Source organism: Muscardinus avellanarius, assembly GCF_963383645.1.
Source record: "Muscardinus avellanarius genome assembly, chromosome: 13".
Classification (NCBI taxonomy): domain Eukaryota; kingdom Metazoa; phylum Chordata; class Mammalia; order Rodentia; family Gliridae; genus Muscardinus; species Muscardinus avellanarius.
Genome location: NC_137799.1, coordinates 26411491 through 26437960, shown reverse-complemented (window position 1 = coordinate 26437960; position 26470 = coordinate 26411491). Strand labels below are relative to the sequence as shown.

General features: G+C 47.5%; 1 protein-coding gene across 6 annotated transcripts in view; it reads right to left on the bottom strand.

Moving 5' to 3' along the window:
* EPB41L4B (erythrocyte membrane protein band 4.1 like 4B) overlaps positions 1-26470 on the bottom strand; it is a gene marked incomplete at both ends in the record, with an annotated part of 147535 nt that overhangs the window by 79667 nt on the left and 41398 nt on the right. For all 6 annotated transcript variants that reach the window (XM_080709161.1, XM_080709160.1, XM_080709162.1 and 3 more), the window contains 9 exons: positions 2498-2667; positions 2752-2821; positions 3122-3210; positions 3371-3458; positions 4898-5018; positions 10090-10142; positions 11935-11979; positions 13912-13990; positions 14936-14978. In XM_080709161.1, the coding sequence (XP_080565287.1) occupies positions 2498-2667; positions 2752-2821; positions 3122-3210; positions 3371-3458; positions 4898-5018; positions 10090-10142; positions 11935-11979; positions 13912-13990; positions 14936-14978 (758 nt within the window). The remainder of the gene's footprint in view (positions 1-2497; positions 2668-2751; positions 2822-3121; positions 3211-3370; positions 3459-4897; positions 5019-10089; positions 10143-11934; positions 11980-13911; positions 13991-14935; positions 14979-26470) is intronic.

Sequence of the window (26470 nt, the reverse complement as noted above, 5' to 3'; positions counted from 1 at the left end):
AGGGCAGGTTTTCCATCAAAGAACAAAACCTGCAAATTAAGTAGCTGACACTTGGCTGCACAAACCAAGCAGGTTTGAGTACTCAGAACATTTAAGAGAACATGGATAGCCACAAAATAGTCCCCCCCTCCCCTCCCCCTCCTGTCTCTCTCTTTTGTGGTACTGGGGGTGGAACCCAGGGGCTTTTCTACCTCTGGGCTACACTCCCAGACCTATTTTATATTTGATTTGGAAACAGAGTCTCACTAAGTTGCTGAGAGCCTCACTAAATAGCTGAGGCTGGCTTCCAACCTGTGTGATCCTCCTGTCGCCCCCTCCCAAGCACAGGGATTGCAAGCGTGCACCACCACGTCTGTCTCATTTATCTTATTTTTTAAAAGGCCCCCTTAACTAAGCCTCTGTCTCCCTTGCGATGCAGAGGGAAATACAGCTTACTTCACTAAGGTCTTCCAGTTGGCGACTCCCATGACACCCAGCTGCAGCCTCCAGGAAGAACGCTGCTCTGTGCTGATCCGCCCTCGCTGCTTCCTGCCAGCCGCTCTTGCCTTATGATTTGTCAGATGTAAGGAGACACTTGCCACCTGCTCTGACTGCCTCCAAGGGGCAGCCTTATCTCCAAACTCCCCTTCCTTCTACCCTTGTCTTTGAAAAGCTGAGGACACCAAAGCTGGCTAAATCCCAAGCGAGTTTCTCCGCAGCAGGGAAAAGCCTGCCTTGGCCATCGCCCCGGCTCTCTTCTCCTCCCCACTCCCACCCGGGCGGACATCAGCAGACGTGCAGGGGCTCCGAGAGCCGCTGTGGTTCTGACATTCCATCTTCCAAGAGCCCTGTGATTCTTTCTCAGAAAGGTCTTGGTCTTCCCCTCCACCTTGGGGCATTTAAAAATGCATTCCAATGAAACAATTATTTAAACAGAAGTGTACAGCCATTTCCTTGCACAGGAGATAAATTTGAAATGAGCAAATCTCCTGCTACTTTAAAAAGAGTTCAGGGACATACCACATGTGGGTAGAGGTTATGAAATCATGTGAAGTTTTAGATCCTGTAACTGAGATTCTCAGACCTATACATGCGTCTCAAAAGCCAACCCTGGCAACCCCACTTAGAGCACATTCCAAGGCCACACATTTCCACATGCACACTCTCAGAGGGATTGTGAAGGTCTCGGATGAGGCCATGCATTCTCCTGGATAACAAACAGTGAGAGAGTTCTCATGCACCTAGACAGACATGGTCTTAGGATTGTAAGGGAAAAAATATCAGAATAAGCTCTCTTTCTTCAGGCTCTTTTCAGATTCAAATCTTTATGAGTCTGCTCTGTGTCGGACAGACAGACAGACAGACAGACAGACACACACACACACACACACACACACACACACACACACACACACTACACATTGACATCTCATTCTTAATCATTACCGAACTTCTTGACATGGGAAAGGAAGCATACAGTGGTAAGAAATATAAAAGCCAAGCCAGTCGTGGTGGCGCAAGCTTATAATCCCAGTACTTGGGAGGCTGAGACAGGAGGACTGCAGGTTCACAGCCAGCTTCAGCAACTTAGTGAGGCCCTCTGAAACACAGTGAGACTCTGTTTCAAAATAAAAGGATAAAATAGGGTTGGGGGTTCAGTTCAGAGGTAGAATGCCCCTGGGTCCAATCTCCAAACACAAAAACCAAACAAAAACCCAAGAGTGGCTACATGAAGAGTTCCAGCACAGTGCTGTCCAACAGGTGGCCACTGGTGTCAGATGGCTAGTGAGCACCAGAAATGCAGGTGTTGAGAACTAGGAAAAACATCTGAGAGTTCATTAATTACTCTCTAAGTAGTTGCATTCATTAAATGGCTACTGTATTGGACAGTATAGCTCTAGCTGCATGTCAGCTATTAACAATTTTGCTCTAATGGGTTGAGTACCCCTAATCTAAAAACTCAACGTCTAAGATGCTCCTAAGCTGGGCATGGTGGTGCACACTTGTAATCCCAGTACTTAAAAGGTTTGAAATCTCAGGTTCAAGGACAGCTTTGACAATGTAGGGAGACTCAGGAACTAGTGAGACCCTGTATCAAACTAAAAATAAAATAAAATAGGGCTAGGGGTGTGTCTCAGAAGTAGAACTTCCCCAGTACCAAACCCCCCAAAAATCCCCACAAATGTTCCTAAATCCACAACATTTTGGCTGCTGACTCTCAAACATCTGCAATACCAAATACGGAAATACTACAAAATCTGAAAAGATTTGAAATCTGACACATTTCTGGTCCCAAGCGTTTTGGATAAAGGATCCTCAAGCTGTACCAGCTTCATTTTATCAATGAGGATGTGGAGGTCAAGAGAGTGTGAGTGCTTTGTCCAAAGGTCGGCGCTCAAGACAGGAGTGGAGATGGGGTGTACAGCCCAGTCACTACGCTCAAACCTGCCGTTCCATTCACAAATAAAGTGGGCGCCTTTCTTGGAAACACCTGATCCACGGCGCAGGGTGGCCCCACCTGAATCTGAAGCGGGAGCCCAGCCGGATGAAGTCGGACCTCGTGGACTTGCTGTTGCCAGGCGTGCGTAGGCGGAAGAAGGCGTGGTGCTCCACTGCACACTTCCACAGGTGCTTGCAGGTGCGGGCGCTGTCCAACCGGAACACAAAGGTGTGCTCCTGCTCGCGGCCCTGAGGGGAAGCACAGGGGGCTCACCGGGGCATCTGCCACACTGGGTCATTCCCGAACGGTGGACCGATGCGGCCAAGGCCTACCTGATCATCATCCTCCACCACCACGAGGGTCAGTTTGCTCTTTTTAAAGTCCATTTTGGTAATTTTAGGCCTGGGCAGAGAGGGAGCATTTTAAAAAGCACACTCTGCAGTAAAATCATCTACACATCAAAGAGCAGTTTCTTTTCTACTTTTAAAGCTTAGATTGGCTAACAAAAAAAAAAATCATTCATTCATTTAAATGTGATTATCCAGAAGTTTCAGTATAATCGTCATACACCCACAGGACAACAGGATGGTGTGATTTTAAAACAAATCTGGGTGTTGCAAATACCCCTCCGTAATCATCCATCACATAGACTCCACCACAAAATAGAAAAAGACATTTCAATATTAGACAAAACTAAATTACCAAAAGAATAAGCCTATTTTGTTAGCTCCTTCAAAGATTAATATGCCTGTCGGGGTCAGTCCAAGAGAATATTCACAGCCATCTCTTCCCTACAAACAAACGAAGTGACAATCGGTAGAGGGTTCTAACAGGTCTCACAGAGCAGAATGCAAAAACAGTTTCCTCACCACAAGTTACTTTGCTGGCACACCATTTACATATTTTTCAGTAAGAGCAAAACCGAATTACTTAAACGTACACAGTTCTTACCCTGACAATGTGCATGTCTACCCCATACATTTCCAGCCACTTCGCTTTATTCAGATAGGAGAGTTCCGCCTGGGCAGGGCTCTTTCCCCTTAGAAAAACCAATGGAAACACATGTAAACTGGGACTCATACCCACAGGGTTCTGAAGGGCACACCGCACTGTGGAAGGTTAGGTGGCAATTACAGAGAGGAGGGGCCCAGTTTAAATGCCACAAAAAGCGTCTGAAGAGCATGCTGTTCACAGAATAGAAGGACCACGGAAAGGGGCTTCTAACAGGGTCACTTAAAACAAGTTCATGTTTTTTGGTGTTGAGAGGTGTAGCTATAAATGCCAAGGGAAAAGGCTGGAAAGATGCACACAGATTGCTGCTGACGGCTTCCTGCAGGGAGGAGGGAAGCTGTGTGTGTGAGCGGGGAGGGCAGGCAGGGTGGGACGACTCTCTCCACTCACTTCCACATGGAGTCAATGTGAGACGAAGACACACTCGTGTCACCTTCCATTAAAAAAAAAAAAAAAAGTCACCCAGACATTTGAGAAGGGCTGAGAGCTGACGGGAGGCCATGCTAAGTTCCAGGCCCAGGAGTGACTCAGAACAGGCAATCTGGGGAAGAGGGGGCAGGAGGACAGGAAAGGTTGGCCCCTGGGGCTCCAGTGAGTAAAAAGCAGAGTCTGGGCTTAAAGCGTTAATTAGGGGGGAGGGGAGGGGCAGGGGACCAAAGACATAACTGACATGGCTGGCTTTAGACATGCGCACCACATTTCCTGAAATATAATGCCGTAGGGCACACGGTATCAACCGTGAGTGTTGCTGTCCTACAGGGTCACAGGCTGAGCACCCCGTACCTGAAATGCCTGGGACCAGAAGTGTTCGATTTCAGATTTGTTCAGCTCTTGGAACACTTGCATGCAGATAATGAGATATCTTGGGGATGGGACCCAATTCCAAGCATAAACACCATTTATGTTTCTCGTACACATTAAACACACAGCCGGAAGGTATTATCCTCATATGCTGTTTTTGTTCTTGCATTCTGACTGTGATTTGTCCCCTGAAGTCAGGTGTGGAATTTCCCCATGTTGATGTCTGAAAAGGTTCCTATTTTGTAGCAGTTTTGGATTTCAATTTTTCAGATTAGGGATGCTCCGCCTGTATTTCTAAGAGGTTTGTTCTAGAAGGTTCAGGTCAGGGTCACCAGAGACCCAGGTGCATGCAGGTGTGCGGGGCAGCACCTTCTCGCTGTGCACACCTGGGCTGTTGCCAGGATGGCGGTGGCACTTTTGGCAGCAACAAGCAAATCTGTGTTTCAGAGAGAGAAAAGCGGTGTGGTTGGGTTCTTGCCGCACATCTCTCAAGAGAGGGATGACATGTGGGCCTTTGGGAAAAGAGCAAAGGAAGCGCAGGAGAGAAGTTACGAGCTGGAGCTGCGGTTTTAGAGTCATCAGCTGAGCAATTCTACGTAGACAAGAGTCCGACACACACACGACAAAGCAGACAGATCAGAATGCTAGACGGCCGCATCAAGGTACCTGCACTCTTTCCATCTCTGGAAGATATCAAATTCCATCGCTTCTGTCTGATTTGGAATGAACCGAAACTCAGACACAAGCTCTGGTGTGTGTTCTGGAAGCTCGCACTCCCCAAGCTCTGCTGCAAGTTTCATAAAAGGGAGGAAAACAGGAGATATTGAACACTTTCAGTTATTGCTGCAGCCAAGTCCAAAGGCATTTTGCATGATTATAAAGCTCAGGTACCCCCTGATGTCTAGCTCTCTCTCCTCTCAGAAGCACCAGACTCTCACTTGGTAGCCATATGCACATTCAAAATCCCCCAAAATCATTCTCGTGCCCTCCCCATTGGGCGATACACCATCATCTTGGTTATTACTCTATTTCTTCCGACTGTTTCTTCCACCCAGGGAGGCCCTGATTACATTTTGCCAAAAGTGGTACAGCCCTACATTTGCAATAAAAGTCAACTGCAGGGAATGAGGATCTGCCCAGAAATATCCACAGCACAAGGCTCTTGTTAAGGGCAGGTGAGAACAGCACTTCAGGGTCTGCAGGGCTCGAGAGGACGGCTCAAGAATCTGAAGTGCAGAATCTGAGAGAGAAGCAAGGCGGGAAGGAGGGAAGGGGCGGGGAGAGTGCTGCAGGAGCAACTGCAGCAAGTCAGGCAGACCTCGGAGCGAGACACTGTGCAGAGAGGAGAAACAGCGAGGTGAGCCAGGCCAGCCCGAGAGCCCCAGGTGTGCCGCACAGCCCTGGCTCTTGCAAGCCGCTCAAGAACTCAGGAGGCCCTGTCCCTCCAGGGTACCAAGGAGGAAATCCACTATCCCCATGTAACCCCTGAAGACCCCAGAATGAAAAGGAATTCTCCAGTTTCCTCCCATACTTGGCTGTAGTGTGGTCCCCAGACCAGCAGCACAGACACCATCCGGGACCTTCCTTAAAATGCAGACTCTTGGGCCCCGCAAAGCCTACCCCTGCACAGGGTGCCCTGGAGAAGGGTGCACTCTGGAAAAGTACTGACCGCCACTGTGGCTTTTGAACTTGAGGGTGCATCAGAATCACCTGGTGGGCTCATTAAAACACGTTGCCACACCAAGAGCATCTGATCCCATACATCTGGAATGAGGCCCAGAGTCTGCATTTCTAGTTAGTTCTCAGGGGAACATACGTGGAGAACCACTGGTTCACAGGCCAAATCCATTCACATACCAAAGTATAAACACCCAAACGCCTCCAAGGACAGCAGCGGTGTACCCAGAACCTCTTTGTATCATCCCATTAGCCCACACCAGCCAGCGTGGGGCTTCTGAGACCCCAGTCTCATAGCCCATCTTTCAGGGGTGGGGCTCCAGCTGGCTTTTGCAGAAGTGGATAAAATGTCCTTGTCTGAGCTGATGAAGCAGACATACCAAACTCGGAGGAGCAGTGAGAGGCCTGCACAAGAGGATGCACAGAATGGCACATGGTGAACGTTTCCCCAACTATGGACCCTGCCTTGCTGTGCAGAGACCAGAGACCAAGGCTGGTCAGGGTGCGCAGTGCCTGGTATCTTGTGCAAAGGCACAAGGACGACTCTGCTCTGGAAATGGTATTTGCCCAGGAAAGGTTTGGGGCTGGTTTCCCAAGACTGGAGGCCAATGACCTCAGTCCATGAAGCTGCTGTGAAACCAGGTACCAGGAACGGCCAGAGGAGTTGTATGGTCTGGGCAGATGCCCGTGGCATGGGCTACCCTGGGCCTGCACCCACAGGCTAACGTGAAGGCAGCATTCAGTAGCACATCTAGATGGGACGGGATTAATTGTGCTGACAACATCAAGCACTGGAGGGAGAAGCCAGATGATGACAGGTCTCTTTGACCTTGTCATCATCTGGGCACGGAGGCCAGCATCCCACCTCCCCTCTGCTGCACTAAAATAGGCCTGCATGCTGCCTGGTCTCATTCTGAGGGGCATGCCTGGCTTCCAAGAATCTGCTGGGAGAACTTGAAACCTCACTCATCTACGGCCTCTGCAGCCAGACTCCAGCTCCAGGGAGGGTAAAGGGTGATGAACAGAGCTTAGACAAGGAGAGCTTGAGCCCCAACTCGACCATGCACTAGTTGTATGATCTCAGGCAATCCAGCTAACCATTCTGTGTCCCTACTGTCTTATCTGCAAAATGGAAGTGTCACAGGATGAAACCAGACCACAGGTAAGTGATGAATGACTTATTCTTCCTTCCTCCCTTTTTCTCTTACTTTAATTGTCAAATCTACCACAAATATGTTCCCCAACTCCACCCATACAGGGCCATGGTATCACAACTCACCAGGCACTGCTAATTCAAGGACAACTGCAACAAGATATAGCTTCATGGTTCATGCTCGGGAGGAAGCACAAGCCTTCCTTTTGTTCACACCCTCAGAGCCGCTCAAGGGATCTACAGAGCCCAGGGTCAGTGGCTCAGCTGCAGCTGAAGCAGACAGCAGGCTATAGCCGCTTGCATGGGAGACAGGGAAGGGGCATGGGGGCAGATGTGTGACATGAGTTTCCCGACACGTGTCTAAGTTCTCAAAGTCTTTTTTATTTTTACCTGACATAACAATTGCATCTCAGGTTACACTAATGTTAGCTGAGCGTGGTGGCGCACATGTCTAATCCCAGTACTTGGGAGGCCTGAGAAGAATTGGAGATTTAAGGCCAGCCTCAGCAACTTAGTGAAGCCCTGTTTCAAAATAAAAGAATAAAATGGGGCTGGCGTGCAGCTCCGAGGTAGAATGCCCCTGGGTTGAATCCCCAGTGCCACAAAAACAAAAACGTTATATTAATGTTATGGCTTCAGCTCAAAAAGGTAATTTCTGCAAGAAAGGCTCACAGCCGGCTGACCTTATTCTTGTCTGCCGCCACTCTGGGCAAAGCAAACAGTTGGATTAGAGCCGGACTCTGCAGGTGAGTACTGTGCGGCCTCCTCACACAGGGTGGTGGGTGTGGTGAGAGGTGGCCTCAGCCTCTCATTCAGGACAACACTCAGGCTTGCAATATTGTGCCAGTGGCCCGAGGAGGAAACCTCTCCACTGGATTAATGGCTCTGAGCCTGACACAGATGCTTTCATTTCATTAACACCACCCTGACATCTCTGGCTGGGCTGCCAAGCCTGACGGCACAGTCTCCCGTAGCTTAGATCTCTCAGGTGGACAAAGGCCACTGGTATGTTGTAAAATCCACACCTGACCAAAGCAGAGAAGGTGCCCCAAGCTCCCCAAGCCATACATACCCTGTGGCATGAGCCATTAAGCCTGTTATATCCAAAAAACACGTGGCGCAGATGGCTGTAGATGACATGCCATCACCTCCAGCACCAGTGCCCGCAGACCACACCGGCAGGCTCCCCCTTCAAGCAATATCCCTGAGGTCTCTCCCACCACATTCCTTTTGTTGACATACTATGTGCCAAGCTCCCATCAGACAACAGGACTTAAGAGGTGACTAAGGAATAGAAGTATCAGGTAATGGGGAGTATCTTGTCTTTGAGTGTAAACATGATAACATTCACTAAAAATACCAAGTAAAAAAATCATACAAAAAGCATATCTATGACTCTGATCAGAACTGCATTTCTTCAACATCCACTGAAAACACAAGGACAGGAATTCTGCTGGCCTCCGGGTAGCAAGACAGGGGATTGCTCGCGCCCGTCCATTTTCCTGACTATTGTGCCATTGTCCTGATATTCTGTAGTAAGCGTGTACTGATGTTATAATTTGACAAAATTTCTCAGATCAACTTGTGGAAAAAATTGGTGGAATATAAAAGTGGGAAGCCAAGTCTCATTATAGCATTCACAAGTATGAATTATGAATGGATGCATCATCATTCATAATCCAATGGAAGCCAGCGAACACTATGATAAACAAATCTACAACATATGTCTGTCTGATGTGCTAAGGAAGTCTCGTATGTGCAGTTATATATTAGTGGTCTCTTAATTAGCACTAGGGACACTGTACCAAGGGTTTCTTGTGCATTTTAAACTACAATCCACCAGCACAGCCTAAGAATGAGTAGCCCACTAGACAAGCCAGCAGATAGACTTCTAGCCATTCAGCTCCCATTCATGTGCTGATGAGCAGCAGTAAGGTCCAGCCCCACCCTGGGTGAGCCAGGTGCAGACATCCAAGAAGCCACTGCTTTGGGCACCTCTCAGCCCCCTTGCAGGCCCTCCAGGAGCTGCTGCCTCCAATGGAGCCCAACTCCTCTAACCTCTCACAGTGCGACCGCCCACCCTTGGAAGCAGCCAGTGAGTCATCTCAACTCCCCAACTCCCCTATCAACACTGAGTCTCCCTGTACCGCCAGGGCTGGTTTTGGGTGTGTACTCCTGGCCACCTGCACTAGTAGGTTTCCTATGACCTCTAATACAGCAACACCCCTCACCTCACCCCCGGCTCCAGTCATGGTCCCACTCCAGTCCCTTCTCCCAATACAGCCTGCAGAGAGAGAGAGAGAGAGAGAGAGAGTGTGTGTGTGTGTGTGTGTGTGTGTGTGTGTGTGTGTGTGTGTGTGTGTGTTTCTGGGGATGGAACCCAGGGGCATTCTACCTCCAAGCTACACCCCTAGCCCTATTTATTTTATTCTTTATTTTGAAACAGGGTCTCACTGAGTTGCAAAGGGCCTCTCTAAGTAGCTGAAGCTGTCCGGGAACTACAATCCTCCTGTCTCAGGCTCCGGAATGCTGAGATTACAAGAATGCTGGGATTACAAACTTGCGCCACCACGACTGGCTTGAAAGAGTCTCTCACTAAGTTGAGCGGGCCTCACTATATTGTGCAGGCCTCACTAAGTGGTGAGGAACCTGCAATCCTCTTGTCTCAGCCTCCCAAGTACTGGGATTACAAGCCTGCGCCACCACACCTGGCTCCTACATGACCTTTCTAAAATACACCTCTGCCCAGCCCTGCATTGCTGTTTCACTCTGCAACATCACTCAACTGCTTGTAGCCTGCTGCACTTATTTTATTTACTTATTTATTTTTATTTTATTGTTATTTTTTTGCAGCATTGGTGATGGAACCCAGGGCCTTGCACCTGTAAAGCAAGCTATCTGGGGACAGAAACTGTGTCGTATTCACTTACCAAATAGAGCACTGGGCCGGGGACACAATAAGACACTCATTTGTTAAAGTGAAAAGTAATAACATTAAAATGCTAATTACTACTAAAGATTAATGTACCTTGTAGACAGAGTGCAGCTAATTCCACAGCCGTTTCATAGGGGCATTTTAATCTTGAAAAAAGAAAAGAGATTAATTCTAAGTATGAAGTTGTGTCCTCATAACCATACAAAATGTTAGTAAAATCATTCTTCAAGAGGTTGTTATATCTAAGCGATGATTTGATTTTTAGTTTATATTTTTGCTATCTGTACCAAAGAAAGCAGAGTGACTTAACCCACACATTTCTCAAAGTTAATTCTCATCACTTGGCAAAATAATTCAATCTAGGTATGCTTTTGATCAACGATGTGGGCCTTCTATTGAATTTGGCAAGAATGGAGAAGTTTGGAAAATGGAATGAAAAGCATCCCCTTTGCCTTATGAGCCTAAAGATTAATTTAGCATCTCGATACCTTACATGCATCTTTTCAAGCTGCCTTAAGTCCTTCTTAAAACAGGTCATATATAATCCTGGAAGCACTACTCAGCATTCTAGTAAGAATAACTGAGGCAAAGCAAGTTATAACCTGAGGAGGGTTCCTGTGAACCTGGAAAGATCTCATTCATACTTAGAATTTCAAAGTTAGTTAGAAAAATAATAATGACATACATTGGTATAGCACTTCATAGTTTTCAAAGCCTTCTGGTATGTGTTATCCAATTTGGTAATGCATTGAGTTTGTAAGCCCCTAGGATGGGTGTGGCCAATGTCCTCACCCCCGTTTTATGGACAAGGAAGTGGAGTGTTGGGGTCTTGCCCAAGATCCTCTGGCTGACAGGAGGCAGGGCTGGGACTAGAACACCTTTCTGCTTTGAAGTATGTAGTAAATCAGGCACAAGTGCCCACAACCCGCAAAGTAAGTACTGTACAAATGTGAGGTGTCGCCATTAGTATTTTTCCAAACTGGAGACAATTTCTATAGTTACGAGGCCTTTAACATGAGGAGCACAGTATGGAGATAAAAAGTACATACACACTCATAATACACACACCAAATAAAGATCTATATTGCATGGCTAAATAAGGCAAATGTATACACTGTACAATCTACGCCTATAAAGCACATTCCACTGAAATTTGTATAGTGCATAGTCTATTGAGAGTTTGCAAATTCAGAAATTACATTTTAAATTTCCTTCAGATTACATTCAAAATCGGAATGTACTGTTGTCAGTAACACCAGGTATTACTTCTTGGACTTAGTATAGCCTTAGTTTTGCATGTAATAGAAAATATTCAATACCTATTCTAAAAAAAATGACATAAGTGCAAAAGCTATGACTGCTGAAGTCTCTTATCTTTAAAATAAATTAATATTGCATGCAAAATCAACCACTGCAGCGCTAATGCTTTTTTGTGCTCAGTAATCACTGTGTGGAGCCAGATGCCTAGTATTTAAAAACCATTTTTAAGACGGGAAAAGGAAATGAGATGAGATGGCTCCACCCTTTTCTATCAGAATCAGAACACAACCTCAACATTATTTCAATGCAGATGGTGATGAGTGAGACTTCTGACCATCCAAATACTTGCGCGTGTATACATACTAATCCATGTCTTGCTCGCAAATACAACAAAAGCCATTATGAATGGGGCAGTGACGTGATCAGGGAGAGAATTATTCCCAGATGCACATCACTTAAGATATTAAATGCTCTTGGAAATGCTTCAAGCCAAATAAGTAATCGTTTAAAACAGGATGATAATGGCAGTGATACAAGTATTAGACTCACTTTACAATGCCTGGCGCACTTTTTTTTTTGAATTTTGAAAAAGGAACAAGGGTAAAAGAGTTAAAAGAGTGAATTATTTTGAAATATACTATGATCTACCCTGGGGTAAGAGAACAAAAACATACTTACTTTCCAGAAAGAATGTCATGCCTGAGTTGTAAAACAAACAGGTACCTGACAAACATATACAAAAGTCAAAAGAGGGAACCCTTTCCCAGCCACCGCCACTAAGCCCCAACTGCCCATCACAAATCCCGCCCAGCGCGCAGCCTGGGGCTCGCACTGTCTAAAGGGACCCCGAGTCAAATGAGGACTTGGGTGGAAGCATCTCCTCGTGGGCTGCCAGGAAGGACCTAGCAAGGCAGATGAGTATACACGAGGGTTCACCAGATGTGTGCAGGATGCACACGGGACACAGGAGCAGTCCAATGATGGTTCCACAAACCCTTTTGGGCTGGGGAAGTGAGCGGAACAGGCACACAGACCTAGACACACAGGCCTGCGCTGTGTCCTATAAGATGTGCTGGTGCAAGTGGAACCACTGGGCTCGGCCCTGAGCCAGCTCCACCCAGCAGATTCCAGAATCACATCAACAAGTCTGCAGCTGACTAGAGCTGGCTAGCAACAGCTCCAGGCTTTTCTTCCTAGTACAGTCTAACTGCAGACTCTGTCTTTTAAAAAACAAAACAGGCACACAACACACACACACACACACACACACACACACACACACACACACACTACCCGCACATGAAACAAGAAAAATGCTAGAATCAGGCTGCAACTGGTTATAGAGTTAACAAAAAAACCAAAAAACCAAAAAACAAACAAACAAAAAAACAATGGCGACGGAGGCAGCAAATAACACAAGCAGGGCTTAGGTTAAAAAAAAAATCTTGGGTGAAATAAATTGTTTTCTTAGCAGGAGGGCGTGGGCATCCGTACCACTTGTGGTGCTTTGTAAAAACCAAAGCTGCCCACACTCTGCTCCATACCTACAGAGTCAGGAATCCTACAAGCAAGAGTGGCCCCCAGGAATCTGATTTGTTCAAAAGCCTCGCAGGTGTTTGATTCACGCAGCCCGGCTTAAAAACCATCAGCTGCATAGAGAGCTCTGAAGAGGAGCACAGGAGTCATTTAAGTTGCTTAACCTTGGAAACAATGCAGGCAGTCACCTTCGGTGGCATGGATACAGGAGAACGTGGGTGACCTAAAAATCAAACTGGCGGGGGGGGGGGGGGGGCAAAGGATTCCAGGATGTTCTGCTTCCCAACAGGTGCTTAACTTCACTTCTGGAATTTAGGATGCGAAACTTGTGTATTTACATCAAAGGGACTACATGCTGACATGGCCAGAACTCCTCATTCCTGTGGGGAAACCTAACCAAAGAAGCTCAGCTGGCCTTTCCAGTGGGGCAACAGTGATAATCAGCCCATCTTTAAAGTGTCCCTTAATTGCTCACCTCTAAGCTACTGGCCACCACCACTGACCACCCAGCTGTGCACATGACACAAAAACAGTAACCAAGAGACTGTAGGGATAACAAAAGCAGAAGGCCAGGTAAAAAATATCAATGATGGAAGGGTAGTTAGAGGGAGACTCTGCCCTTCAAGTGCTACTTAAGTTCTCTTTTTCTTCTGCATTGTTCCTGAAGTCCAAGAGATAAGCAAACATAGGCAGGTACAACATTAAAAAAAAATTCAGTGGTAATGGAAGATAACATGAAAGGAGTCTAACAACTTTGACTGTACTAATCAAGAAACTATTTTGCAGCCCCTTAAAAACAAAATGGCAAATCCAGACAGAGGAACATCCTCCCTATATCTGCTTTCTCTTTCCATAGCTGAAATAAAAATACTATAATATTCCATAAACAGACCAAGGAATTTATCCATGGTTCAAGAAAATAGAAATGTGCCAAAGAAAATAAGTCTAATTTCTATTCCCCTCCAAAAAATCAAACTAAGTAAAGTTGTGGGTTTTCAACACAATACAGAAGTTCAGGAAAAATGCCTATAACTCATGCTCAGAAAAACAGACAGTGGACGGAAAGGGAGGCAACCCCAGGACTCAGAAAACCCCACAATTCCCTACGTTATGTCCTACCTTGTAAACTCTTCTCGTAGGTTGTTCGGTTCTGAGGAATAGTATTTAACTCGAAAGTGCAAAGCATAAGCAGGTCCAACTAAATATTTGGAGGTGGAAGGTTGAAGATGTTTTTCCCCCAGTTTGGAAAATCAGAGATGGACAAAAGAAAAAGTAAACAAACAAACAAACAAACAAACAAAAATATTAAATCTCCCGCACATTCACCTCTCTATCACAGGGCCCACTTTATTGGATAAGCAGAGCTAACATATTCTTTTTGATCCCAGCTTGGAAAACCGAAATGGGCTTTTACATCGACTAAGATGGTTTAGCTCATAACCTCATTCTGGCAGAAAACCCTACGGATCTAGATAAATTTCTAAGAGCTGGCATTTTACTTGTACCTCTGATGCCAAGATACTCCAAATTGATAACCACATCTCACAAGGTACAAAGTGGGCTAAAGGACAGTGATACGTAAGTAGCAGAGTGTTCTGCAATCCCGAAATAGAATGAAAATACCTGAAAGTATTTTTAAGAGAATATACATTTCTTTAAAGGGCCCAAGCATAAACAACATCAGAGAAAAGTGGTTCCCACAGCCATAAAGGAGCTCGACTTTTCAGGAGCCCTCCAACTCCCCCGTTCTGTGCATCGACTTTGTAGCTCATTAGGAAGTGAATATCGTAGGAGTCAGTCACGTTTCTGAATAGGACATTAGTCATTTCTCACTGGCAGAGATGTCTAATTGCAAAGGAGAATACAGTCTAAAAACTCTTGTTCAAATTTTAAACTCTAACCCTTGGCCAGCTTTAAGAAATTAAAAATTGCAAAGGAGAATACAGTCTAAAAACTCTTGTTCAAATTTTAAACTCTAACCCTTGGCCAGCTTTAAGAAATTAAAAATCATCTACTTAACACTAGATATACTTAAAAAATGCTTCCCAGTTCTATTGAGAACCCAAGACCCTCAAAACACTGGCAAAGAAGTTTAGTGACAGATAAAAGAAATATATGAGTAGGCTAAATTCTGATTACTTACTTTTCATCTGCTTTTTTATGGGTTTGGAATGATCCAGCCAGTGCTGAAAGAAAGAAAATGTTTCTTTAGGAATAGTTCATCAGCAAGATAAGCCCTCACAGTTAACCCTCCTTTAAGACTTCAGTAATTCTACCACCAAAACAGGGACTGAATCAGATCATGATTTCTTCACTGGGGATCTGCAAACTGCTTGATATAGGATTAAAGATTCTATGTATAAGGACCTAAGTGCATTTTTCTGGGAGAAGGGTGAGAGGGGGTGGGGAGGGAGAGAGAGAGAGAGGATTAAACTCAGAGGCATTCTACCTCTGCTTCTGAGTTGCACCCCCAACCTTTTTTATTTTGAAACAGGATTCCAGTAAGCTCCTGGGAGTCTCACTAAATTGCTGAAGCTGGTCTCAAACCTACAATCCTCCTGTCTCAGCCTCCCAAGTACTGGGATCACAGGTGTGTGCCACCATGCCTTCCTTCTGTAAACTTTTTAAAGAAGTATCTCAAAGAACTTAAAACTCTTTTTTTTTTTAAAACCACTGTGCTAGACAGTGGAATTTTTATTTTTTAAAGATTTAAAGGAGTTGACAGTGGAATTTTTATTTATTTATTTATTTATTTATTTATTTATTTATTTATTTATTTTTTGGTGGTACTGGGGATGGAACCCAGGGGCCTTCTACCTCCGGGCTACACTCCCAGACCTATTTTATATTTTTTATTTGGAAACAGGGTCTCTTAAGTCAGCTGAGGCTGGCTTTGAACCTGCACGATCCTCCTGTCTCAGCCTCCAAAGCACGGGGATTACAAGCGTGCGCCACCATGCCCCGCTGAACTTAAAACTCTTGAACTGAATGACCTGTTAAGTTCCTCCCAGTCAACCACTAACTCCTGTCTCGAGTTTCTCATGTTACAATCCATCTTCTCTAAAAATTCCAAGTCCAAGTCTCCACTGATTTAGCTAAAAGTCCAAGCTACTATACAGAGATTCTCCCATCATGCCTTAGTCTTATAGTGCTGTCACTCCAATCTCTAAAATTACAGAACCTTTATCTTTTTTCCAGGAAAAGGACCTACTGTACAGAAGGAAAGGCAGGTAAGGATTTGCCTGAGATCATTTGCTGTGGTTCGTGAGGGCATTTCAACTTCCTCTAGTTTTTACAAGAACCACTCCAGTGTCATCTGTCTAAAGAGATGAAGAAACCATTTTTCACAAATAGAAGCAATTGGCAATGTCAAAGTTGTTGATATTACAGTCCTGAAGAGGCTCTGATACTTCACTACCCTGGAAGGAATATTCAGGAACATTACACAGGCTTTCCTTGACTTACCAGGGATAACGCCAGGTAAACTGAAACCATCACAAAGTGGAACACACTGGACACATCTAACATACTGCACAGCATGGCTGAGCAACACAGTGCACTGTATAGTACTGGCTGTTACCCGTGATCACATACTTGCCCAGGAGCTACTGATGCCCAGGATCTGGAGAGGGCACTATATCAAGTATCACTAGTCCAGGAAAAGCTCAGCATTCAAAATAAAAAGTATGGTTTCGACCACTGCGTCCATCTCACCAAGATGGTGAACCATCTAAGCCAGAGACTGTCTATACAGTGAGTCCATTCGAACAAGTCCCTGGAGACCAGGGACATGTACCTCATCCTTTCTGTGACAGGCACAAGGTGGGGTCTACAGCAGGCCCTTATCAGATTGGGAAACAAATGTTAAATATTTTGTAATTGAGGCAAGTTAGGGATGTACCCCCATCATTTTCAGTAAACCCAACATAGGCTGGAACTTCACTATAAGAACGGCATTCGGAATGAAACAGGCAGAGTGGGTTTCTCACAGGCTAGTCAGGACCAGGTACCATTCTGCTGACTGCCAGGGACCTTCAGAAGCAACCTAAGCTCTGCACATTCTAATAATAAGAAAGGGCAGGGCTAAATTAGTACAGTGGACTCTACACCTAACCAAAGAGCCCATTATGGCTGTGTGGGAGGAGAGGGTAGGGAAACACAAAAGCCAATAACAGATGAATTATAATACAATAAGCCCATGAGCAGCGCCAAGGGAGGTGTGGGCTTTTGTCATCTCCACTCTCGGCTAGGCCATGGTGTAATAAAAGAATCGGATCACCGCAGCAGGGTGCATGTCTCAAAAGCACATGTGCAGGATGCTTTATCTCACTGTTAATAGCGTTGAGTTGGAAATGACCTAAATGTCCATCAACAAAGGCAGGTTAAAAATGGCTCATCTGAAAATGAAATACTATTTAAAATTGATGGGGGCCTATACTTATTGAAGTTGGCAAGAGACTCACAGCACAGTGTTAGATGGGGAGAAAAATAACCAGGGGTAGGATTTCATTTATAATATAGAATTATTTTCTATGAAGATAGGTCCAGACAATGGGACTGTGAATGCCATTTTACTTTTCTCATTTTACTTTCTGTCTAAACTTTTTTTTTTTTTTTTTTTTTTTTTGGCGGCACTGGGGATGAAACCCAGGGAGCATTCTACCTCTGAGCTACAACCCCCAGTCTTATTTTTTTAATATTAATTTTTATTTTTATTTTTGTATTGGTACATTGTAATCATACATCACATTGGAATACAAGACTTGAGAGGATATACAAGCACACATCATCCAATTAGCCCTCATCCAATCCTTATCCCATTCCCTCCCCCTCCCTCCATGCCATGCTTGATTGGTGATTATCTTTGATACATTTGTTTCCATACCTCCTGAGTTTTAAAGAGGCTCCATCCTCCCCCATCCCATACCCTGATTGGTCACCTAAGTTGCTCCGCTATAGGGCCCTTTCTATAACTTGACCTCCTCTTGTTACCCCTTTCCTCCTAGTTATTGCTAATTAGGGGAAGCATCTGGTTTTTATTTCCTATGATATTTCTCTGTGCACGCTGCATTGCAAGTTCCGATCCCACTCTTGACGGCCCCAGTAGTGGCCTGGCCACCCGGAGGACTCTGATCCCAATCTCGCTGGCTCCAGCACTGGTCTAGCCTCATGGGAGGCCGATTCTGGCCTTGCTGGCCCCCGCACCGGCCTAACCCCTCGGCTGGCTCCGATCCTGGCCTCATAGGCCCCAGCACCGGCCTTGCCTCAAGGCAAGCTCCGATCCCAGCCTCGCTGACCCCGGCAACGGCCTAACCCCTCGGCAGGCTCTTATACAGGTCATGGAGGCCCCAGCTACGGCCTTGCCTAAAGGCAGGCTCTGATCACAGTCTCGGGGGCCCCGGGCACCAGCCTTACCCCTCGGTGGGCTCCAATCCAGGCCTTGGAGGCCCCAGCACTGGCCTTGCCTCATGGCAGGCTTTGATCCTGGCCTCGCAGGCCCCAGCACTGTCCCTGCCACATGGCAGGCTCCAGTCCCAGCTTTGCTGTTCCCGTCACCGGCCTCATCCCTTGGCAGGCTCCAATCCGAGCACCCTCTTCACCTAGCAGGTTGTCCCACATTCCCAAGGGTGCGTGGTGGTAGTATTCTGCCTCTGGGGTTATTTCTTCAAAAGTTCCTGGTGTAATGCATCAGATCTCTGCCTCCCCTGAGTACTGGCCGCTGCCATTGCCATTGCCTCCACCATTTCAAATCTTTCCCAAGCTCTTTTTCCACTCTGCATGTTGTCCAGTGTTCCTAAGCATGCGCGACGGTAGCATTCGATGTTTAGGGTAATTTCTCCAGAAGATAAGGTTGGTAGGATCAGATTTCTGCCTCTCCCGAATACAAGTCTCCACCGCCATCGTGGCGACTGCTTCCAATACCACCTTCCTCCTAGGTATCCGCTAAACTCTCTCCTTAAAAGTGATGTCCAGGATTCTTAAGGATGTAGAGAAGAAGCAGTCCTCCTTCATGGGGAATTTTTCCAAAAGTTCCAGTTCGGTTGGATAAGTTTTGTCTACATCTCCAGTATCCTGGCAGCCACCATGGCCATCTTGACCCTTCTCCAATATTTTTCTTTTCTTTCTTCTTTTTTTTTTCCTTTTTTTTTTAAATAAGAGAAGACAGTATGTATGGTGTGAAGAGGTTGTGGGATCAGGAACTCGGTAGCACTGCGGCCTGGGCCCCAGTTCTTCTGGGGGTCCTACGTGCCCCGCGCAACCCCTGCCCGGGGCCTAGGGCCTTGTGACCCGGGTCCCGGTTCTTCCAGGTGTCCGGCGTGCCCCACACAACCCCCACCCGGGGCCCAGGGTCCTGCGACCCGGGCCCGGTTTTTCCGGGGGTCTGGCGTGCCCTGCGCGACCCCGCCTGGGGCCCAGGGCCTTTTGACCCCCCAGTCCTATTTTTAAAATCTTTTTTATTTTTTGAAACAGGGTCTCACTGATTTGTGAAGGGCCTTGCTAAGTAGCTGAGGCTGTCCATGAACCATGATCCTCCAAGTCTCTGCCTCCCAAATGCTGGGATTACAAGCGTGCTCCACCATGCCTGGTCTTCCTGCCTAATTTTTAACTTAACGAGATCACTGTTTGTGTGTGTGTGTGTGTGTGTGTGTGTGTGTGTGTGTGTGTGTATAGAGGAGTGCTGGGCACTCACCTCTGTATTTGTTTATCATTACCTTCCAGGCAGTTTTTGGTGATGAGTTTGCCACATGAGAACTAGAAATCACGACTGCCTTCACCCTGAGAAGACAGATACAGACTAGATAGAAGCATATTTGCTCTTTTGCCATGTACTATACTATGACTAAACCAGTACTTACTTACCTTCCTTCCTTCCTTCCTTCTTTTGCAGTATGGGGATGGAACCCAGGAGCATTCTACCTCTGAGCTACACCCCCAGCCCTATTTTCTATTCTTTATTTTAAAACAGGGTTTTACTGACTTGCAAGGGCCTCACTAAATAGCTGAGGCTGACCATGAAACTGTGATCCTCCTGTCTCAGCCTCCCAAATGCCGGGATTACAAGTGTGCTCCACCATGCCTGGCTTAAACCAGTTCTTAAATGAATTCACAGTCACCATGCAAAGAAAGTGCCCTCTCCAGCCACCTTCTAAGCTAAAGGGGCCCAGTGGCCAGTGGCTTAAAGGAGCTTACCCCTTTTCTCAAGTCTCCTTACCATTATTCTGAATAGATGAAGTTTGAGCCTACCTTCCCTCTCCCTCCACAATCAAACTCTAATTTTCACCCAGATTCAATCTGTGTGATTTCCTTGGAGAAGGCTTTCAACACTGGTTATGCATTACAATCACTACAAACTTTACATAAGTCAATACCCAGGTCTCGCCCAAGGCTCATTAAACCAGCTTCTCAGAGCAACTGGGTTTAATAAATGCTCCCAGTGTGCCCATCAAATATTTGGTACTAAGGTGTTCTGCATCCTCTCCTACTCAGGAAGGGGCCCCAATGATCTTGAATCACCCACAATCCCTCTAAAAATGGCTGAGTTCTGTGCAAGCTTGAGCGATGTCAGGTTTTGTGGGCCAGGGTAAGAGATGAATGGCCAAATTCCTGTGGCTGGGGTTATCACACAGGTGGACCACAGACACAAGACAGAGCAGATGCTCTACAAGCAGCGGGTTGCTCTGCCCTGGGGCCAAGTTACCAATGGAGCTCCCTTATCCACTGTGGGGCTGGGCTTGCTCTCTCCTGGAGCAGCACCTGCCAGGACTGAAGCCTGTGAAGTCTGCCACGAAACTGAGAAAACAATCAGAAATGGCTATATTATTTTGGAAGCTCCTTGACCCCTTGGGGTTTTTCAGGGTACATATCAGAAGCCTAAGAAACCCAGTCACAATCCAAAACGAGAGATGATAAAACCTATCTTGTATCTAGCCAGTTTAAAATGGCCCGCCTTTCTTCCTAGCTGCAGGAGGTCAGCAGGCTCTGATCACTCCCATTTTATTCCACAAGACCCCCCTGTGCCTTGAACACTGGAGCCATGAAAGCCTGACATGGCATTTAGAACACTGTATCCTCTGTGCAGCTTTGAGGACTGTGTTCAGCAGCAGCAGGACCCGCCTGGGATGTTCACCTGTGTCCTGGCTAAATATAGCCACGCCGCCTGTCAGTGAAGGCCAGGGTGGACAGCTCCAGCCCTTGCAACAGACCATCAACCAGCTGCCACAGACACACAAAGATGCACTGCAGAGTTCAAACAGCAACGCGTTTAACCTAAACACTCCAATACAAGTTAGCAAGGTGGTCTGTGCTCTGAATTGCCCTCCAAGTCCATCTGGCAAAGCCCTTCCCATAAATCAAAGTGGAGAGATGATGCTGGCAAAGCCATCTGTTCTAACAGTAACTCAGTTCTGAAATGCAACACAGGTCGGGTGGATATAGAATTAAATGGTCTAAAATCTATAAAGAAGCACTGGAACCAAAATGCCTGAGAGGAGCTCAGGGGTTAAACAGGCTCCAAGATCTCTGCCTGGACATCCCCAGAGCCCTTGCCATTCAGCCTGAGTGATGGAGTTCATAAAGGGATTTCTAGTACCCATGGATGTGATTTATACAGAGTATCTAGTTTGCACTTAAATTAGAGCTAGAAGGAATGAAGAAAGGTAATCGGATCCAGAGGGTGCGTTGAGAAGGGAAGGAACACTCTTGGAGTCTGCTGCATCCCATCCATCACCTGACTTAGGCCTCAGAGCAGGTGGAGGTGGACAGAAAGAGGGAGGAGAAGGCATGGCCCTAATGCCAGGGGGAGGTGTCAGCGTCCGCCACGCATATGCTGAAGGGGCTCTGCAGCCCCCTGGGCTCTGCTGCTGACTGCAGGGAAGACCATCACATTTGCCACTTGTGTGGACACTTCTGAGCGCCCCCATCATTTCAGGTGCGAAGAAAGAAGAAAGGGGCAGGACCGGGAATGTAGCTCAAGGGCAGAGTGCTTGCCCTGCATGTGCCATACACACCACCTCAAGGTGCTTTCTCTACCTCTTGCCCATGGAGGATGAAGCTCGTAAACTTGTTTACACCAGCCACTTGCAGTTTCCTTGGAGATCTGTCTCCATCATTTACAGAGACCCCTTCCGCAGCTTTCCACTCAGCGCTGATAATTACATCCAGGCAGAAAAATGCTCACCTGCCTCTCTGACGGCATTCACACAGGCTGCTGGAAGCCTGTGGTGCTCACCCACTTGGACACTTCTTTGTACTACCATGAAAGGAGGAAGAGATTAGAGTTCAGGTCCCAGCTCTGCTAGTCGCTGGTGTGTGGCCAGAAACACCACTCCTGGGCCTCAGTTTCCTCAGCTGGGAACTGAGCTGCCCCTAGCACTCTGTCTGAAGAGTCAACTGAGCATCCAAGCAAACAGTACCAAACCACTCAAGTAGATAAGGAGTTTTGTCTGAATTTCTTCAGCAGCAACACAGAGTAGCATTTCTATTCTCCTATTTACTCCCTCCCCCTTTTTACTGCAGTGCTGGGAATTAAGCCCAGGACGTTACTCATGCTGGGCAAGCACTCTACCCCTGAGCTACAACCCCCGGCTCGCTCCTTTCTTTTTACAATCTCATCTGAAATGGCAGGCGTGCCCGGTTGTGTCCCATGAGCAGCAGCTGTGCTGGCCTTCCAAGTAGTCAGCAGCGACACCCAGGGAGCCCAGATTCCCTTCAGCCACCACCAGCCGTTCCACAGCCACGCATCTCTGTGTTAATCCCAGTCTGCAGCTCTGTGCCAAATTCTGTGCCACAAAGACCAGAGGAAAAATATCACAAATCTTGAAACAAAAGCCAAAATTACCCTTTCTGGATTCCTTGCTGCAAAATGTACTGCCATAAAAAAGCTCCCTACTTGTGTTGAGAAGGGGCTTAAGAAAGGGACTCGCAGTGGTCACATCTATGCTGCAGAATATCTGCCTTGAGAGGGGGAGGGAGACTCCTGCTTGAGACTGTTACTGTCACCTCTGCCCCAAATTCCTGCCTGACAAACGCCTCCGCCGCTCGGGGGGCCATATCATGCCCAACGTCCTCTCAGAGGCACTCCCCAGACTCACGGAGGGACCTGGACGCCCCCTGCTAGAGGACAGACCACAGCATCGTCCAAGGAACGACCTGCCTGTCTCCCCAAGCAGCATGTGCAGGCAGGGCCAGTGTCCAGCTCATGTCTGGAACCAGACAGCTTGGCACTGGACAAGCTCCAAGTCAAAGTTGCTAAGTGCTCTTTTCTCTTCTCTGCATGTAAACGCAGGTGTGCCCTGCCTGGCACGGAACCTGCACAGTCCAGTAGAAGGTGCTGGGCTTGGAAATGAGACCACAGTCTGAATCTTGACTTTTAACCTGGACACGGTTCCTATCTCCAAGCCTCAGATTTGTCCCTGTAAAATGGGCCTGCTCTATGGCTAGCTTGACAGATCAGAGATGAATGTTAAACAAGTATTATGCAAAGCCTCTAGTTCAGTGCCCAGATCTGAGAACAGCAAGTATCATGAGCAGACAGTGCAGAAGCTGCAGGGCAGGCACAGGCCTCAAGCTGGCAGAGGAAAGCTTTGATTCCCAGCCCCTGCTCTGAGGTGTACCAAAGTGATCTGCAGAGTGGGTCCCTGGATGGCTTTCCTCTTTGATGAGGAGAAAGGAAACAGGAGGTCCCGGCTGCAGCTGCTAATAATAGACGATGCCAACAGGCTGACAGTTGCTTCAGGGCTGGGCAGGGCACTATGGAAACCGGGCCCGGCTCTTTCCAGGGAGCTGGAGGTGTATACTGGGCACACAAAACCGTGCCAAAACCCTGCCACTACCAGCCCTCTGATCAGCCTCATCAGGGGCTTTGTGGGGGTGTAAACACTTGAAGGAGACACAATTATGAAGCAAAAGCCAATAGCTAAGTGACCCATTCCCTTCCAGGTTCCTATTGGTTACACTACTTTCCCCAGCAACATGTAACGTGACATCCAACCGCCTCCAAGGCCCTGTGAAAATCAGTGACACCTCAGCGGCCACCTCGGTGGACTCCCCCAGAAGGGTCTTGTTTAAATCTGCAGAGGTCGCTCCTTAGACCACCCCTTCTCTGTGTGTGTACCCACGAGGATTCTGGTGCCCCTGGGGCTGCCAGCTAGGGAGAGGTGACAGCTATGCACTTGATGCGCTTTGTCCCCAGAGGTTCGAGTGCTGGAAGCTTGTGTGCCCAGGGGGGCGGTGCTGAGGTATGGAATCATTAAGAGGTAGGGCCTAGTGGAAGGTAATCATGCAATGGTTACCACTCTCCTAGTCTCTATCCTATAGGAGAGGGAATAAGTCTCTCAGGACTGGATTAGTCCTCAGGAGAGAGAGTTATTATAAATCAAGGCCACCCTGCACACATGGCCCCTTCTGCATGCAGCTGTTTGCCTTTCTGATTCTCTTGTCATGTTAAAATGTGGTCAGAAGGCCCTCACTAGAGGGCCTCTTTATAAAGCACTCAGCCTCGAGTACTTTGTTATAGTAACACAAAATACATTAAGAAACACACACCCATGTTCCAGATTACATGACCTTTTCTCCTCCATTAACTCACTGGGTTCTCCTCATTCCCAAATAGATATTACTACCTCCACTTTATAGACAGGAAAAGACTCAAGAGCACAGTGCACTAGAATGTGCACATACAACTAAACTGCAAAACCTGGGTTTCAGACCAAGCTATGATACTCACAAAGTGATTTGCCAAGGTCTAATGACTTTGGTTTCACCACCTGGAAGATGGAAAGCTTTAGCCACTGTCTCTCCTATGGACCCTCCTGGAGCTAGAGAAGGAGGTGCCAGGTTGTATATCTTGTCCCCAAAAGTCACTAAGTTAAGAAAGATCCAGTCACAAAGTTTTGCCTGTTTTTTTTATATACAAATAAGGAGTCAGGGACCAGGTGAGCAACCAGCCACAGAAGGCAAATAAGCCGAAGTTTACAGAGAGGAAAATACATTGGGAGCTCAGGACATGCTCCATGAACTGGGTCAGCTGAGATGATGCTCAAGGATGGCAGAGGTCTAAGAGGATGAGAGGGCATTCTGGGGACAGGTGAAGGCAGGCATCATCAGGACCCAACCTTTAAAGACACCTGCTGAGAAAGAGAGACTGGGACAACAGGTGGGCAAGGCCCTGGCAGCCCAGCTTGCGCCCTCAGGCTCACAGGCATGAGTACCCTGCACCTGACTTCTCAGGGAAGAAAAGCTTCCACATCCTTGCAGCAAGCTGCTGGAGAGTCTGAACACCTGCAGGTGTCTGGCCTGGAAAGGACGCCGTGGTCCTGCTGCGAACATCCCTCCTGCTGCACGGTGACAGGGCATTGGCGACAGACAGCCCGCCAGCCAAGTCAGCGGTGGCTCACGGCAGAGTCTTCTGTAACAGAAGCACAGCCACAGCTTTCTGGGAAGCTGAGTGACTGAAGACGGGTCACCTGGGGATGAGAACTTGCCAGCAAGGCAACAGGCATTTGGCTCTAATGGCAGACACAGTGGCCACTTCTACCCAAGACAAGACAATGGGGCAGGTACACCTGCCTCCCCTTCAGAGTCACTGCCCAGGAGAACTGGATGAGCTCCAAGAACCCCACTGTACAGATGAGGAAACTGAGGCCAAGGGAGACAAGCTGGCCTATCTGAAGCCTACCAGATGCACCAGATGTGGAGCCAGGAACAGGGTCCAGGCCTGACTGATCCAGAGCCAGAGATACTCCAAAGCCAAAAGCAACACATGCTTTCCCACACACAGAAGGCAGAATGCAGAAGAGTTTCAGGGAAGAGGTGAGCCAAAGAGTGCCAGACGCTGGGACGGCCGGAGGGTGCCGCGGACAGGGAGGATGCTGACCGTGGCACTCAGGAAGAGACTGGGAATGGGACCGTGAACAAAGCTAAAGCGAGAAAACACAGAAATGGGCGGACTCCTTTCTCTTAAGATTAACCTTGGGCTTTCAGCCTCTGTGAGCTACATGAGCCTCTTTTATGAATTATTCAGCCTCAGGATGGACAGAGAGAACAAGAAGGGTGGAGGTGCAGGGCAAGAAATTGCTGGGGTCTTAGCTAAGTGACCTGGGTCTTCTCAGCAGGGGAGGCCAGCTGCCGGACAGTCTCTGTGGGGACTAGACTAGAGGTCTGTGGCCACAAGCCAGATGGGAACCGTCAAGGGCTGTGGGCACAGCTCAGTGGTGGAGCGCTGGCCTGGACAGGGAACTATGGGCAGCAAGCATGAATCAGGGGCCGGCAGGCTAGAGGCCCAGCTCAGAGACTTTGCCGAACCTGTCATCTGTGCTGGTGCCAAAAGGCACAGCCGTGACTCTCTCCAGACTGCTTGGCAGCCCGGGAGAATCCAAGGAGGAGACAGATGGGCCTGCAGGATGAAGAGAGGCCAGAGAACAGTCGTGGGGGGCAGGAGCACCAAGGGCTTTGTGAGGACACAGGTGAGACAGCGAGGCTGAAGGAGGTGGGAGGAAGGCAAGGCGGGAGCGGGCCGGGAGAAGGAGGTAAGACAGGAGAGGACCACCAAGGGCCATGACCGGAGGGAGGGGGGCTGGAAAGATGGAGTCAAGGGACGGTACTGCGGAATGGGGGATGACAACATTCTGGGTGTGGGAGTGGTAATAAGACCTAGAAGGAATCTGTGTGAGGTTTGTTC